General features: G+C 36.8%; 1 protein-coding gene across 2 annotated transcripts in view; it reads left to right on the plus strand.

Moving 5' to 3' along the window:
* The first annotated feature begins 4681 nt into the window (after window positions 1-4681).
* PHF14 (PHD finger protein 14) overlaps window positions 4682-17449 on the plus strand; it is a 202399-nt gene continuing 189631 nt past the window's right edge. For both annotated transcript variants that reach the window (XM_012510400.2, XM_003252564.4), the window contains exons 1-3: window positions 4682-5138; window positions 5649-5759; window positions 13759-14540. In XM_012510400.2, the coding sequence (XP_012365854.1) occupies window position 5138; window positions 5649-5759; window positions 13759-14540 (894 nt within the window). In that variant the 5' untranslated portion in view covers window positions 4682-5137. The remainder of the gene's footprint in view (window positions 5139-5648; window positions 5760-13758; window positions 14541-17449) is intronic.

Here is a 17449-nt window from a genome sequence, read left to right on the forward strand (position 1 = left end):
AAGTCTGCTGGTGACATTACTCTCAGGTTTATAGCAATGTTATGATTTTATGGATTTATTTCTATTTGTATATTTCTTCTGTGATTTCTGTGTATTTTGGGAAGGATAGTGAGGTAATTCACATGTTCAATTAGTTCAATTAGTTGTGAACCAGCACTATTATCCTTAGATTTACAGCAAACTAATTTTACTTTTTGGCTTCTTAAAAAATTAATCAGGATCTGCAGTTTCTCTCTCAACAAAATAAGACAATTCACTTTTTTCTTCATTTATCTTATTTTACTTTCCCTAAGCACTCCATCTCTTTACCCCCTACCTCTTGGATTTGGTTACAATAATTTAGAATTATGACCCCTCTAGTTTGCATATCCTTGCTTAATAAAACTGTATTAAATCCCACAATCTCAGTGTTGACAATTATTCACAATTAATTCTGTTATTTTCTTTTTCTCTTACATCATTTTTTCATTGCATGTCCTCTAATTTCTTGGATTTAAAAGACTTTTTTCTTAGAGTAATTTTGGAAATAGGGTACACTGTTATCTGCTTCTCAAAACTTTAAGTAAGTAACCAGACAGGTTATTAATATTATTTCCAGATTCTGGGTGATGAATCACAGGCTCAATGTTGACTTTTTTAAGGTAACACAAATTCAGTGGCAAAGCCTAGACCCAAATTCGGATCTCCAGACTCTTAAGTTTGCTGTCTTTTGTATACATGTTTGTTTCTTTTTCTTATAGTAGGTGTCCACAACAAGCTGTTTATTTTACTATCTTTTGTTGGAGTAGTTTGAAAGACCATTTCTAAATATAGATCTCTGCTTTTCATAATTATTGCTGATGCTTGTACAGTCATATTCAGTTTGCTTAGTTAGACAGAATTGTGGACATTAAGAATATTATTTGGCAAAATCCTACATTGAGGCAGTTTGTGGTTGCTGTTTTTTGGGAATAATAATTATTATATAATTCTTCTTCTTTGTGTAGTCATGCATAAATATCTTGAATTTGAATACCTGGCAACTAGAATAAAAGAGAAACGTGATGGATTACATAACATAAATATTCTACCAAGAAGATGGCAGAGCATTAGGAGACTCAAAATTTTCTGAGTTAAGGCTAGGTGTGGTGGCTCACACTTGTAATCCCAGTACTTTGAGAGGCTGAAGTGGGTGATCAGTTGAGGTCAGGAGTTGAAGGCCAGCCTGGCCAACATGGTGAAACCCTGTCTCTACTAAAAATATAAAAATTAGCCAGGGATGGTAGCAGGCATCTGTAATCCCAGCTACCAGGGAGGCTGAGGCAGGAGAATCACTTGAACCTGGGAGGCAGAGGTTGCAGTGAGCTGAGATTGCTGCCACTACACACTCCAGCCGGGGCAACAAAGCGAGACTCCATCCCCCTACAGCCCCCCCAAAAAATTCTGAGTTAAGAATGCCAAGAGTAATTTATCACGTATGCCTTAAAGATGTTCAGAAGAATATTATTGGAGATGCTATTATAGCCAGTTTACAACTAATAAAGACAAATTCTTTATATGACATAAAAATGTAATTTCCTTTATAAATATGAGTGCAAAAATTAACAAAATACTAGCAAACTGAATCTAGCATCTATAAAAAGATTTATACAGCATGACTAAGTAGAGTTTATACTAGAAATGCAAGGTTGATTAAACAAATAAAAATCAAGCAATATAATAATATACCATATTGAAAAAATAAAGTACAAAAATCACATGATCATGTCAATAGACAGAGAATAAGTATTTAATAAAATTCGAAGCTCTTTCATGATAAAAACAATTGGCAAACTGGGAACAACAAGAAAGTTCCTCCACCTGAAAAAGGGCATCTATGAAAAACTATAGATAACATAAGACTAAGTAGAAGACTGAAAGTTTTCTTCCTAAAATCAGAAACAAGACAAAGAAGTCTTTCCCTCACCACATTTATTCAACAATGTTCTGCAGGTTCTAAGCAGAGCAATTAGGCAAGAAAAAGAAATAACAAGCACTCACAAAAGGGAGGGAAACGTTCAAGCCCCTTCATTTAATATCATTTCCTGGAAGTTACACGTACTGTTTCTGCTGACATGCAACTGACCAGAACTTAACTGCATAACTCCAAGCAACATCAAGAAAGTTGGTATATTAAGTCTTTATTCTTTGAAAACTTATGCCCAGTTAAAATTTGGAGATTCCATTTTTGAAGAAAAAGGAGACAATGGGTATTGGGAGACAACCAGCAGTTCCTTCCATGTTTATTAAATGCAGGTCAAAAAAAGGAATTAGGTAATTTTTTTCTTTTTTTTTTACTTTACTTTTCTTCTTCCTTTTTCCCTCCCTCTCTTCCTTCCCTCCTTTTCTCCTTCTTTCCTTCTCTTACTTTCTTTCAATACATGAATTGCAAAAGATTACTAACCTAAATGCAATATTGTCTTATGGATTGGATCTTGGAACAGAAAAAAGGACATTAGTAGGAAAATTAGTGAAATATAAATAAAGTCTTTAGTTAACAAAACTGTACTCAAGTCAGTTTCTTAGTTTTGATAAATGTATTATGGTTGTATAAGATACTGATATTAGTGGTAGCTAGGTGAAGGATGTACAAAAACTCAGTATTATTATTGCACTTTTTGGTAAATCTGAAATTACTTCAAAATTAAAAGTTAAAAAAAAATGATTGCTGATATCCAATGGCCATGGGTTTGGAAAACGAGAAAGAATTCTTATCCACTCTTGGTGGTGTATATATTAGTACAGACTTTTTTTTTTTTTTTTTTTTTGAGATGGAGTTTCACTCTTGTTACCCAGGCTGGAATGCAGTGGCGTGATCTCTGTTCACTGCAACCTCTGCCTCCCAGGTTCAAGTGATTCTCCTGCCTCAGCCTCCCAAGTAGCTGGAATTACAGGTATGTGCCATCACGCCCGGCTAATTTTTGTATTTTTAGTAGACACGGGGTTTCACCATGTTGGGTAGGCTGGTCTCGAACTCCCAACCTCAGGTGATCCACACGCCTCAGGCTCCCAAAGTGTTGGGATTAGAGGCGTGAGCCACCTCGCCCGGCGGTACAGTTTTTCTAGAGCAACTAGATGTTATTTATTAGAGGTAAATGAATTAATACATTTTGATTCTGAAAATCTCCTTCTAGAAATTAGTTTTACATAAACACGAATGCCAGATTTTGAATTTCTCTTTTAGATAATTCAGCACAATTGCTCCAAATAAATCTAAAAGGCTATTGTCAAACAGTGGAATATTTGGATTTATAATTTCATAGGTAAAACGTTGGTGTTTAAAGTAAAATGGAAGTGAAATTCCCAGAGTGGAGTTTTTAAAATAACCAAGTTCCTAGGATTTTAACTGGAAGAATAAATATCTGAAAGGCAATGAGGAGTATTAAGGATGGGATGCCACTTTTGCACCTTGAGAAAATGAAGTATGGAAGGATGAGTGGTTTTCATTTGAGAGGGCTGCAGGGTAACTGTTTCTATTTCAGATGAGGAGGTAAAAGAATGATCATTGAAAAGGAAAAAAGTTTACTAAGCAGGTTATACGTTTTGGAATAGAAGTTTCTATAGCACAATAGAAAAGTTTGAGAGGACACATAGCAATGATAGTTTGGGTGAGAGTGAGGCAGGAGAATAGGGTGTGGAGGCAGAGAACCTAAGGATGTTTCACGCTGACTTCCTAGAACTAAATTGAAAGGAAACCCCTAACTTTCCATGCCTAAGTAACAAAAGGACCAGAGGCTACTCCCTTTGCAAACCCCCACTTTTTCTGAGGGCAGATGGGAAATTGGCTGTCGGCAACAAATCAGACTGATTGCAGGCGAGTCTTCCTTTGCATAGAAGTATCACTTTGTAACTTCACCATCCGCAACAAATCAAACTGATTGCAGGGGAAATCTTCCTTTGCATAGAAGTATATCACTTTGTAACTTCACCGTAGCCTCTGATTGATTGCTTTTTGCACCAATGTTTGCACAGGAGCATGACCTTTGTAACTTCACTTCAGCCTCTGGTTGGCTGCTTTCTGCCACCAATCAGACTGATTGCGCGTTACTTCATTTACATGAGGTGAGCATTAAGTGGCCAATAGGAAGCTTCTAGAGGGTATTTGGACTCAAGATTCTGTATCCGGGCCCTTGAGCCGCTGCTCAGGTCGCTCCCGTAGAGAGCATGCTTTAATTTTAAATAAATCCCTGCTTTTGTTCTTTTGTTGCTTCATTCTTTCTTTGTTTTGCTGGGCGTTTTGTCCAATTCTTTGTTAAAAACGCCAAGAACCTGGACAACTTGCAGTCACGACCCTCTACCGGTGACAATATCATTTAATTATTGGTAGTGGCTTAAGGTAGCAAACATCCCTTTGTGGAAAGTTTACTCAGTAAATCCTTAAAAAACAGATCAGAAACAAAAACTGGCCTCCCAGGGATTTGGACTCAGGAGGTGAATTAGGCGCGGAGAGGGCGGAGCCTTTGGGGTTTATGGGCGGAGTTGCACAGGGTTTGGCGGGGACCTCTGCTTCTGCTTGGCACTACTTGGCTCCGCTCGCCTCCGCGCGGCTCCCTGGGCTTCCACTCGGCACTGTTCGGCTCCTGCTCGAGAAGGGTGCGCGGGGGCGAGTTCTGCGCATGCGCCCTCAATTCCTGCTGCTCTCAGGGCTGGTGCTCGTGTTTTCACTTCCTTCTTCTCAGAGCTGTATCCGGGTCGCTGCTTTCCCTATTGTCTGAGGCAGCCGGCCTCGCGCTGTGCAATTGCCGGTCTTTTGTTGCTTCTGGTCCAGGCTAATAAAGTTTTTCTTTCTTTAATTTTTTTTCTTCTAGTTTTAACGGGAGAAATTAACTCCCCAGGGCCGCCGGGTTGACTGCGCTGCCTGGGCCGGAGGTCTTCTCCGGCCAGGGAGCGCTGTGGGGAAGGGGCTCGAGCGGCCAGGGCCAGGCGAGGCCGGGGGGGCGGGGGGTTAGGGGACCGCGGGGCTACTCTTGGGAGCGCCCCTGTCCGGCTGGCTGCGCGCCGGTTTTAAATAGCATCTTTCGGACTTGTCTTCGCGGCCCCAGTCCCCGACCTCGGCGCTGCCTGGGCTCCTGCAGCCTCTCGCTAAGTCTCCTCCAAACGACCACCTCACGGATTCCTTAGTAAGTGTGTCCGAGGCCTCTGCGGCGAGAGATCCATTTCAGCCATTCTAGAAGTCAGGGCCGGTGGGAGCAGGGCAGGGGGGGGAGAGCCCTGCGGGAAAGCTGGATTGGTGGACCCTCGCCCTCCTTGGTCCACGAGAATGAAGCCCACTTCTTTTATTCCCTGATTTTTGCCTTTTTTATTGACTGTTACGATGTCTAAGTGGGGGATTACGAGGAAGGTGCAGAAACATCTCGAAAAGATGAGCAAGAGGGTCAGCTTCGATTTTAGCTGGTCTGAGTTGGCGTTGGCAGCATCAGGGCTGGAGCTGCCTCTGAAACTGCCCGTGGAGCTGTCCAGCCCTCCCCACCCCGCTTCTGCACCCCAACCTTCTCCTGACCCCTTTTGCTGAGAACTCAATTAGACAAAAATTCCTCGTGCGAGGTCATCTTTATGTTCTCTTAGCACCACAACTCTCCCCTGTGTTTGGTGTGATTATGAATGACAATGTAATTTTTTTCTCTTCACAGTGGATCGCAGCTCCAAGAGGAGGCAGGTGAAGCCTTTGGCAGCTTCTCTGCTGGAAGCTCTTGATTATGATAGTTCAGATGACAGTGATTTTAAAGTTGGAGATGCCTCAGGTAAATATTTCCTTCTCTCTTCCCCTTTTCCAGCTGTCTGGAGTTAGGCTTATTTTTAGACTTTTTAAATTGGTTTTGGTTAAAATGCCAATTTTAAGTGAAAGCACTAAACTTCATTTATTTTGTCCATTTGATTTCCCATTTTGCTTTTAGATCCTGTCACTAGACCTATAATTGCTTCTGTTTTCCTCAGAGATAATTAGCAGTCAGGGGAAGGACTTTTTCCAAAGATGCAAAAGGATTTCTCTGTTTTACACCTTAAAATATATTTATACTTATAGAGGAAAAAACTGAAAGATATCCCGAAGTAGAGAAGTATCCTGAGAGGTGTGTGGACCATTAATAGTCCCTGAGCAGGGTCCTTCTTTTTTCAGATCACTTGACAATCTCTTAGGGCAGTTTTGCTTTTTTTGTGTATTAGCTCTTTTACTAGAATAAAATTGACCAGAGTAAGAATTGCACTTTAAATTATAGTAGGTGCTGGACCTTGTGGATTGGGCCTTTCAGATATCTCTGAAGTATAAGTCATGCATGCTTGCTCACTATATTTAGTAATTTTAAAAACTTTTTTTAAAGGTCGTGTATTCACATTGTACTAAACTGGAAAACAGAAAAGTATGCTTTTCCTTTGTATCTTCTGTTCAGTGTACCTTATGTATATAATATATACAGTTTCAATTGAAGGAATCTGAGAAACATAAAAATTATGTTTAAATATTTTATGGGAAAAATACTGATAAACATGAACAATAAAAATTATTTGTAATTCCACCTCTTTTGAAAATTTTAATAAAGTGAGATGAAAATTTGAATAAAATGAGAAGTAAGGCCGGGCGCGGTGGCTCACGCTTGTAATCCCAGCACTTTGGGAGGCCGAGGTGGGCGGATCACGAGGTCAGGAGATTGAGACCATGGTGAAACCCCGTCTCTACTAAAAATACAAAAAAATTAGCCGGGCGTGGTGGCAGGCGCCTGTAGTCCCAGCTACTCGGAGAGGCTGAGGCAGGAGAATGGCGTGAACCTAGGAGGCGGAGCTTGCAGTGAGCCGAGATTGCGCCACTGCACTCCAGCCTGGGCGACAGAGCGAGACTCCGTCTCAAAAAAAAAAAAAAAAAGAAGTAAAAGCCTTTCCAATTTCATCTCTTCAACAGTTTTTAAATATATCCTTCCAGAGAATTTGCTGTGCTTAGTCACATCTCTCCTCCTTCTGGTTTTCCCTTGTCTTTTTCCTGCTAGGGATAGTAGGAAGGGATGAATGAAATTATATTACTGTTGCTACTTTTAGTAGCATCAACAGCAGAATTTGCATTGTGATTTACTGATAACTTTTTGTTTGCATAATCTCATTTAATTTTCACAGTAACTTAGTGAAGGAGATACTGTTTTACAGGTAACACGGGTATTGAGTTTAAAGAACTGGCATGAGGTCACTCAGGCAGTAGCGGATCCAATGGATTTGACTTCAGAATTTAGTCTGTTTATCTGCTTGGATCCCAAGAGTTGATGGACCGAATCTTAAACAGAAACTGGATATTTGGTTACTAATTGAATTCATCCCCAGCAATCAAAAATTGATAAGTTTATCTTGATTAACTGTTTTTTTATCCTTTGCTTCTCAGCTCTTTATCTCCCATTTAGTTGGTTTGCTGATGTTTGGTATTTCCAAAGAAGGAAAGGGGAAGGGAAAGGAGGTAAAATTTAAATCTTAGTTCTCTTGGTAAAGACCTTGGCAGATAAGAATATTCCTGGCTAGGATGTAGTTTTGGTTTGTTATGGTTGTGGTTGTAAACTTTGACAAACATAGTTGGGTCTTGGAAGTTATGAATTCTTTGAATATGGGAACAATTCTAAAACTTGTATTAAGTATTACATAATTATGTGACAATAAATCTTGACTTTATGGACAATTTGTTTCTAAGGTTTGTTCATTGAGATGGAGTAGTCAAAGGTATCACTTCTTTTTCAAGTGGTAAAACAATCTGATACAAACATAAAGTACTTTCTGAAAATATTTTATGATATCAAGCTAAGTAGAGATTTCTGACCTTGTTAAATCCCAATTATAGTTGAAGAGAACTGTTATTTGTGAAAAATGATAGGATGAATTTTGTTAGGTTGCTATATCTATATATCCCTTAAATACACTAAAAATATTTACTCTCTCTTCCCTCTTGTAATATAATATCTAGGATGCTGCACTCATAATTTACCTTCCTGGCCCCCTGGGGAGCTTAAATTTGCGACCTATGGTCTCAGGTCACAAATTTATATGTATAGTTCTTGGTATTTATTGTAAAAGGGAATTTAGAAGAAAATGATTGTATTTAAAATGATTAGTAGTCAACAGAAATTGAATCATATTTTTGACTCTTGTTTTAGGTGCATTGATGCTCTGCATAGCTGAGATATTGGCTTACTCTAGATTACCATTGTTTTCCATTTGAATCTTTTCTGTGCCTGAGATAGTATATATTTAATTGGAGTCTTATAGAGAATAAGACATTAGTCCTATCACTGGTTTCCAAACATGTTGAAGTTGTGGATTCCCAGCCCTACTTATGAATAGATTAAATTGGAAGTAGAGAAACGGTAGCTAAACATCTGTCTGATCATATCTTCTTTCAAAACAACTTCTAGAAATGACTTATTGAATGAACTACGGACTTCCTTAGAACTTAATATTAAAGTGGTTAGATTGGTTGGCCTTAATTTTGGCTAACTGGATTCCGTGGATCAATTTCTTCTTACCTTCATCTTGAAATCTGAAATTCTGCCTATAAAACTTTTTATATTTCTGTTTGGTTTTAAAAATAAATATAGAAAACATTTGCAGATAAACATAATTTAACTCTATCATGAAATAGAAACAAATCAACATTGGTAAAAAATGACCAACCCGTAAGATTGGCAAGTGATTACGAGCCTGTACCTTTAGAAAATTATGAAACTGGCTGGGCGCAGTGGCTCACACCTGTAATCCCAGCACTTTGGGAGGCCGAGGAGGGCGGATCATGAGGTCAGGAGATCGAGACCATCCTGGCTAACACAGTGAAACCCCACCTCTACTAAAAATACAAAACATTAGCTGGGCGAGGTGGCGGGCGCCTGTAGTCCTAGCTACTCAGGAGGCTGAGGCAGGAGAATGGCGTGAGCCCCGGGGCGGGGAGCCTGCAGTGAGCCAAGATTGCACCACTGCACTCCAGCCTGGGCAACAGTGAGACTCCATCTCAAAATAAAAAGAAAAAAAAAAAAGAAAATGATGAAACTGAAGATAGTTTATGTTTTGTTTTTAATGCAAAAGCAAAAGTAAGCTTCTCATTTTTGATTGAAAGCAGTCAATAAGGTTTGAAATGAGTAAGTCCTAAAATAGGATATATATGCATTAGAATTATGGTGATAACCACCAGAAGAACCATATGTAGAAATGTTAGGTTGAACCGTATGGAATTACCAGTTTTGTAGGTCCAAAACACACAAATATTAGCAATTTCATGGTTTGACCTAGTTAAAGTGTTTATATTTGAGATTGGGCATAGGATTGGGTGTGTCATAGTTGACTTATTTACATTTAGTTATCTGCTACATTAATTGAATGTTTTAAAGAATGTTTACATCTTTTTAAAGATGCAGACATGTATTTTATTACTAGACAGATTAGCCATGCCCTCTACCCCCATCCCCCACCAAGCAAAGTAAAATGGGGTTAACTTTAGATCTTGATCAAAAGTTAGTTTAGTTAGGCCATATTGCCAGGAAATAATTTAATGAGAAGAGTCAGCCTGAGACTTTGGTGGTATTTTGTGCTAATCTGACTTTGAATAAATGGACCAAGATGTGTTCATTGATTGTCCATAGTCTAGCCCTTTGCTAGATGTTATGGTGAATTTACAAAACAATAGTAATAATATTAGAATAAGTAAATAAAATAACATGTAAGCAAAATAAAAATTAGAATAATTAAATAAAATAATTGATACAAAGGATGGTTGATCACTTGTGTAGTTCAAGTCTTTCATAGGAGATGAGATTAGATTGATGTAGAACAATTTCATTGAGGAGAGGAGATAAGAGTGGAACTATGAACAGAAGGATTTAGATAAACAGCAATCTTGGTGAGGCAAAAATTAAAAGTGTTGAGACTTGGGATTGTTTTTTATCTTTGGGGATCGGTGTTGAGTAAAGGTAGAAGAGATAAGCCTGGAAAAATAGAATAAGGTCAGATTGTGGCCATATATACGAGTTAACGGTTTCTCAAACCCTTGGCGCTATTGGCATTTTGTGTTGGATAATTTTTTGTTGTGGAGGCTTGTCCTGTACCCAGTAGGATGTTTACCAACAACAACCCTTTCCTCTACTAGATGCCAGTAGCATCTTTCCTACCTGCCCCAGCCTCACCTCCACCCCCACTTCCACTGTTGTGGCAACTATTGTTTCCAGACATTGCTAGTTGTCCTCTGGGGGAAAAAATTCTTCCCATTTGAGTACCACTGGCTCATACAAACTAAGATGACATAGCTGGAACTAGAATCAGAAGTAGAGGATGAGTTGTGTTGACTGATTGGCTGTCTTCAAGACATATACAGTTTTGGTTAAACATAGCCCTGGGATAGCTGTAAATAACTAGTAGAATAGTGATTGATCTGTTATCTATTGTGTAATATTTATAGTACTAACACTGTTGTACCAGATCAATGAACAGAATTAGATTGATGAAATTGATGAACAAATTTATATTGCATATATTAACATAAAACTAAATTAAATCATATTGATTTTGTTATGGGGAGAACATTGGATATAATGGTATTGATGGTTGATATTAATTAAATTAATTTTTATTTTATTATTTGATATTGTAAAGGGATTCTTGAAGGTTGGTGTTTTAAATTCTAATTTTAAAATTTATTTTATTTTTTTGTCTGGCCATTACCACTCAGAGGAGTTTTTAAAAATTCTGTAATGTTAAAAAATTTCTTAACTGTCTGTTAGTTGAAATAGCTATTGCCTGGAGAGATTCTGATATATTGTATGTTTGAGAAAGGTTATCTTTTATTTAACCAAATGGGAAGTAGGATTTCAGTTTTAAAGATATATTTTTTTCAAATGTAAGAAAGGTTTATTGTAGACTTGAAATTAACTCTGTCTTTCTGCCTAAGATAATTTCTCCAGTCTATTTCTTTTTTTCCTTTCTCTTTTTTTTTTTGGAACATGGCACAGAGTCATTCTTTGATGACTAGGAAATTTTTTCTTTGCAGCCTATGGAAAAAATAGACAGCCAAGGACCTTGATTTTTCTCATTGTCATTATTACCCAGCTATGCTTGTAAATAAATATGGTTTATCTCCATCCCTCCAGTGCATATGTATAAAAAAGAAATAGTGACTAATCAGATGAAGAAGTTATTTTTCAGAGATCAGAGAAAGACAAGATTTGATATATTGCTGATCCCTATAAAAAGATAAAATTTGACATATTGCTGATCCCTGTAGTTGGAGTCTGACTAATGTACTATATTTGGAGAATGAGGGGTTGGGTAAGCTATTAGGAGTTGGTTTTGTGGAAAAAATGTCCATTCTTCTAATAGTAGTTAACAAACATAAAACATTGAAATTTTTTTAAAAAATTGCTTTCTATTCAGGCATGGTTATAAATCAAAAACAGAATCAAGGAGTCTCAATTTACCTCTCATTTGAAAAAACAATTAATTAATTGGCATTGGCAACTACCAAAACAAAATCACAAGAATCTCTGACATTTTGTAAAATTTACCAAGTAATAGCAAAGTTGGATTGGTCCCAATTTTGATCAGCTACACACACTTCTGCCCCAGTTAATCTTACTTTTGTGTCTATCTTGAAGTTTTTATTGGTAAAAAGCCTTCTAGAAGGTTGATCCAGAAGAAAAGTACCTTTTCTTTCATCTTCATCTCCTAGCTGTCTTAATTATGGCATTGCTTCCATTCTAGAGCCTAAGGTGTTTCAGTTTTCTTTAGTCAGTGCGCATAAAAAATCTTTCTGTGTCTTAGAAGTGTTTAGTCAACTCTGGTTATTATTTATTAAATCATAATTTTAAAATGTCTAGATATTACTATTGTTATTTTTACCAGATGTGATTTTTCTTGGTAGATTGGGTTTAATTGCTGTGAGTGGTTTACAAAGTCATAATTTTCTTAATGCTTTAGAGACTGAAAAGAAGTCACTTGTTTGTGAGTAATATTGGGTCCACACACTTGAAATCCAAGAAGCTCAAAAATCCAAGTGTTTTGTAAGGTTGACACAAACTTACTTGATGGCAAAGCCTAACAGGAACTGGTAGGAGTTTGTGGTATTTATTTCTCATACTCTGTAAATATTTATATTTTTCTCTGCAGAAATAATGTTTGATTATAGGATAATACCATAGACTTCAGTGGGGGTATTAGTGTAATATATGGTGCATGTTCCATGTTACCCTTGAAAATCTGAGAAATTATGAATTCTGAAACACATCTAGTTCTTAAAGTTTCAGATAGGGAATTGCTGACCCGTATGATATTGCTCTTGTATCCTGTGCAAGGTTGTTTAGGATAAGAGTGTTTTTTTCAGAACAGTCCCAAGTAAGCTATGGATACCTGCATGACAGTTGTGAGATTGATAATGATTTCATAGGGTCAGTCAGTATCTGTTAAATGTTAGTGTTTATTTTTTATGTAATTTTGCTTGCAGGATGTTTTTGTTAGCAGTTATTTGTATATGACTTGTGGGGTTCACTAGATACCAGATACTAATTACAGACAGCTTCCTTCAATTTTAGTGCTTAGTTAATTACAGAGGTTAAGCCTAGTTGAGTTAATAGAAATTAAAATGATGTGGAAACACTACTTTTTCCACCATTTTATCATTACCTTTTTCTTGGCTATAGGTGCAAAAAAATTCATCATCCTGTGGATTTTACAGGCTAAGACTTGACTGGTTTCTTCCCCATTTCCTACTGCTCCCTGTCCTCTTTCCCTCCTCCCATTTATTTCTCGCTTCAAATATTTTAGATTGTTATTTACTTGATTGGGTACAAAAAGAATGATTACTGAGTAATTACTGAGTAATGATTACTGAGTTACTAAGTAGTGTTGGGTTGAGAGGGACTGGGCTGCCCTAGGTAGGAGTGGAAGAAACCTGCTAGAAAGCTTATAGTCCTGTGAGCTCTTTAATGTCTTCAGCCTAACTTTTTAGTAACCTCTGTGACTGCTCAATTTCAGGATGGACTGCTTTATTCATCAATTTCTTCCATTCTAGAGCGTATAGTAGTTACTGCGTAGAAGTTTGGAAAGTGTAGTGACTCTTCTTTTATTGATATGAACAGTATCCTAATAAACAGGAAGATTGATAATTTCTCTTGCAACTTCCTTTTTCTGTGCCATTGCTATTGTCTCTTTTCACCTGTGTTCTTGGTATTCCTAAAATTTGTTTGGTATATTAGAATTGTAGTATAAGTTGACTGTCATAAATATCTATGCTCATTTTACTGGGTAACGAGTAAAATAAATGAAGCAGTTTTATGGGTTAGATTTATCTTGTTTTGGTTTTGACTCAATACTTACAAGTCCATATAGTTTATAAAAGATGTTTAAGGGAGGAAGAATTTTGTCTGTATTATCAGTAAAATTAAAATCAAGTGCCCAATCTTAAAAGAAGCACATTTACTTTAAAAAAAAATTGCCTTTTCGGTACCAAATATTGCCATATGACATAAAATAGTGCTTCTCTTTTTAAAGCATATTTTAATTTAGGGTTATATATATTCATCTTCATTAGCACTATACTGAACTAAAACCATTGTATCAACTTCATTGATTTATTATTTGATCAGGTTGGGAATGTCTACCATTCTTTGACTTAAATTTGTTTATATTGTTTTGCAAGTTATTCACAAATTTTGGTGGTTTCATTTGTGTCAGCGTTGTGTGTGTGTGTGTGTATGTATATACATATGTGTGGTTTTTTTTTTCTCATATTTTCAACAGATTCTGAAGGGAGTGGTAATGGAAGTGAAGATGCTTCAAAGGACAGTGGAGAAGGTTCCTGTAGTGATTCTGAAGAAAATATTTTAGAAGAAGAACTGAATGAAAATATTAAAGTAAAAGAAGAACAACTTAAAAATTCTGCAGAGGAAGAAGTACTATCATCAGAAAAACAATTGATTAAAATGGAAAAGAAGGAGGAAGAAGAAAATGGAGAAAGACCTAGAAAGAAAAAGGAGAAAGAGAAGGAAAAAGAAAAGGAAAAAGAGAAGGAAAGAGAGAAGGAAAAAGAAAAAGCAACAGTATCTGAGAATGTGGCTGCTTCTGCTCCTGCCACCACACCAGCCACAAGTCCTCCTGCTGTTAACACATCCCCTTCTGTTCCCACTACGACAACTGCTACAGAGGAACAAGTCAGCGAGCCAAAAAAATGGAACCTTCGACGAAACCGACCACTTCTGGATTTTGTGTCCATGGAAGAGCTGAATGACATGGATGACTATGACAGTGAGGATGACAATGATTGGCGACCTACTGTAGTAAAGAGAAAAGGGAGATCTGCATCTCAGAAAGAGGGAAGTGATGGAGACAACGAGGATGATGAAGATGAGGGAAGTGGGAGTGATGAAGATGAGAATGATGAAGGCAATGATGAAGATCATAGTAGCCCTGCCAGTGAAGGGGGTTGCAAGAAGAAGAAGAGTAAAGTTCTTAGCAGAAACAGTGCTGATGATGAGGAACTGACCAATGATAGCCTGACCCTATCTCAAAGCAAGAGTAATGAGGTAGATCAACCCAATTTTTATATCTGTCTGTCTGGGGAAAAGGGAATTCTTCTCTAAATCAGTCTACAAATTGTATTAAATGGCTTCCTTGAAATCCTATTTATAGACGGCTGTGGGATGAATGAGCACCCTAACTGTAACATTTTTTCATTTGGCCAACAGACTTTTATTAAATATCTACTATTTGTCACCGTTCTCAAGGAGCTCACAATCTCTGTCCTCAAGGAGAAATATTTAGAGAAATATTTTTATATCCATAGACTTGGGAAATGACAAAGTTTTCCATTCTCCTTTTTATCCCTTTACTCCTTTGTTCACAGGACTGCTGAATGGTGCTGAGTGGATTATGAAAACAAAGGTCACCTTTCTTTCAACTTAGTTATGTCCATATCCATATTAAAATGTAGGCCTTTAGAATACTTTAGAGCAGGGCAACAGTCTAATGATTTTCTCAAACCTTTAGAGATTCGTTTTAAAGATTGATTCCTTTACCGGTTGTAGCACTCATCATCTTTTTAGTCACCAAATCTTTGCTTTATGTGTATGGGACATACACATACGTATGAACTATTTTTACATACATTTAGTAAATAAATTTTCTCTACAAAGAAATGGAATAAAAACCCAAACATTTCCATCATAAAACAGACATTTTTGTCATAAAACTGCAGTAATGGCTCAGTGCTTCTACTTGAAGTTCTACTACTGAAAGTTAGGTTTATCCATTGATCTCAGAGATGCATCATTCAAGACTCTTCAGTCAAACACATTTGTGTCTCTTTGTCTATGTGTTTTTGTATATGTTTTTCTTCAAAAGAAAGATTGAGTTGTTGTCTTACATGTAGATGTATCTGTTACATCACATGTAGAACTGTAATAATTCTGTCATTTCTGTTAATGTGTTTATATTCACCAAAATTTAGTTCTTTACCAAACACTTATTTTTTTTCCATATCACTGAAGTAAGTTAAACTGGTAGAAAGATTTTTCCTCTTATGCTTTATTTGTTCTTTCACATTTTTCTGCCTACAAGTTTTACATAGCAGTGATTATCTATTTTAATTGCTTTGCTTAAAAATTTGGTGATTTTCTTACCAAAATAATCTATAGCAGGCTGTGAGGTTATCAGTGGAGATGAGACTGCAGTTTATATTTGGATTATAAACATTGGTTAACTTCTGAAACCAGTATTTTATAAGAAAAAATATTGCCTGCCTTCAATGTCATTCTAATTTTTATCTTTAAAGGAAAGTTGTCTTTTGGGAAATAGTATATTTTTAATGATATAGCACAGGCAGTTCCATATTATCAATGCTATCTTAAACAGGCATGGAAAAATCTAATTGTTTGTATTTAATTTAGGCATGCATGCAGTTTATGTTATAGCAGTTAATACTCTATATCTAATGAATAAGTTTACTTTTGACCACATCACTTCCTTCATTTTTATTAGGTTGATATTCTTAGAAGTGGTCTAGCTAATGATAGAGGCAGTGTGGATTAGATTTATGCTAAAGTGTGGGGGACACCTGCATATGTTTAGAAATCTGCCACGTAAAATGTGTATAGTATCTGTTTATTAAACCTGTACTTCATAAATACTGCCTAAGAGGTTGTAGACTAACATCTATGATGCATTTAAAGTCCATGTGTTGGTTGTTTAGTTTTTTTTCCCCACTAGAAGACACTTTAGTAAATAAAGGGACCTTTTATGTTTGGGTTAATAGTCCCAAACACAAACACATTCCAGGAATGAGATTCCAAAGTGCTTCTTCGAAAAGTGCCCATGTAGAAGAGATTATAAAAAGTTACTTTTTCTCCAGAATAACATTCTACTTAAAAGCTTGAGTCATTTTCCCCACAACTCTATTATTCAAGCTCTACAGTAATTTTTTGATGATTTTAGTTTATTGAAATTATGTCCCTCAAATTAGATAACTACATTTTAATTAAAAAACTAACTAATTGTGATTATTAGTTATATTTCTAGTTTTCTTATTTGTATGATCTTAATTTTGTAAAAAGATGATTAAAGCTAGTCCTTGTTGCCTGTGGCCAATGTTTGGGTCTTAATCTTCCTGGTTATTTTAGCTAGTGATAATTTCTGTCCATTACATAGTTAAGTATATATTTGATTATATTTGAAGTTTGATTTTCCCTGCTTTTACTTTGTTTTCAGAAACTACTTTGTAGTAGAGATAGGTGAAAATGTAGCTTTAGAAATACATAATAGAAATATATAATTATACCATATTTAGTTTATAAGCAGGCAGAAATTTTTCTTGGCTGCTATGTTAAGTTCAATTTGTAGCAAAATGATGACCTGAAACTTTCATAATTTTGAAGTTTCTTATGGGAACTTGATATTTATTTTAGCAGGGCCCTTTTATAATTACCTCTCTTAATGGCCTTAACATATGCTTAATGGCCTTAACAACATGCTGCAGACCCTGAAATACTCTCTAGCAGTGATTCTCAAACTGTTTTGTTTTTTTTTTTTTTTTGAGACAGGGTCTCACTCTGTTGCCCAGGCTGGAGTACAGTGGCGTGATCTTGGCTCACTGCAACCTCCACCTCGTGGGTTCAAGCAATTCTTCTGCCTCAGTCTCCTGCGTAGCTGGGACTACAGGTGCATGCCACCATGCCCAGCACATTTTTGTATTTTTAGTAGGGATGGGGTTTCACCATGTTGGCCAGGCTGTTCTCCAACTCCTGACCTCAAGTGATCCACCCGCCTTGGCTTCCCAAAGTGCTGGGATTACAGGCATGAGCCACCACACCTGGCCTCATTTTAAAATTTTTTAAATGTTTATTTTTTTTGAGACGGAGTCTCGCTTTGTTGCCCGGACTGGGGTGCAGTGGCATGATCATGACTAACTGCAGCTTTGATCTCCCAGGCTCAAGCAATT

Source organism: Nomascus leucogenys, chromosome 11 (genome assembly GCF_006542625.1).
Source record: "Nomascus leucogenys isolate Asia chromosome 11, Asia_NLE_v1, whole genome shotgun sequence".
In the NCBI taxonomy this organism is placed as follows: Eukaryota; Metazoa; Chordata; class Mammalia; order Primates; family Hylobatidae; genus Nomascus; species Nomascus leucogenys.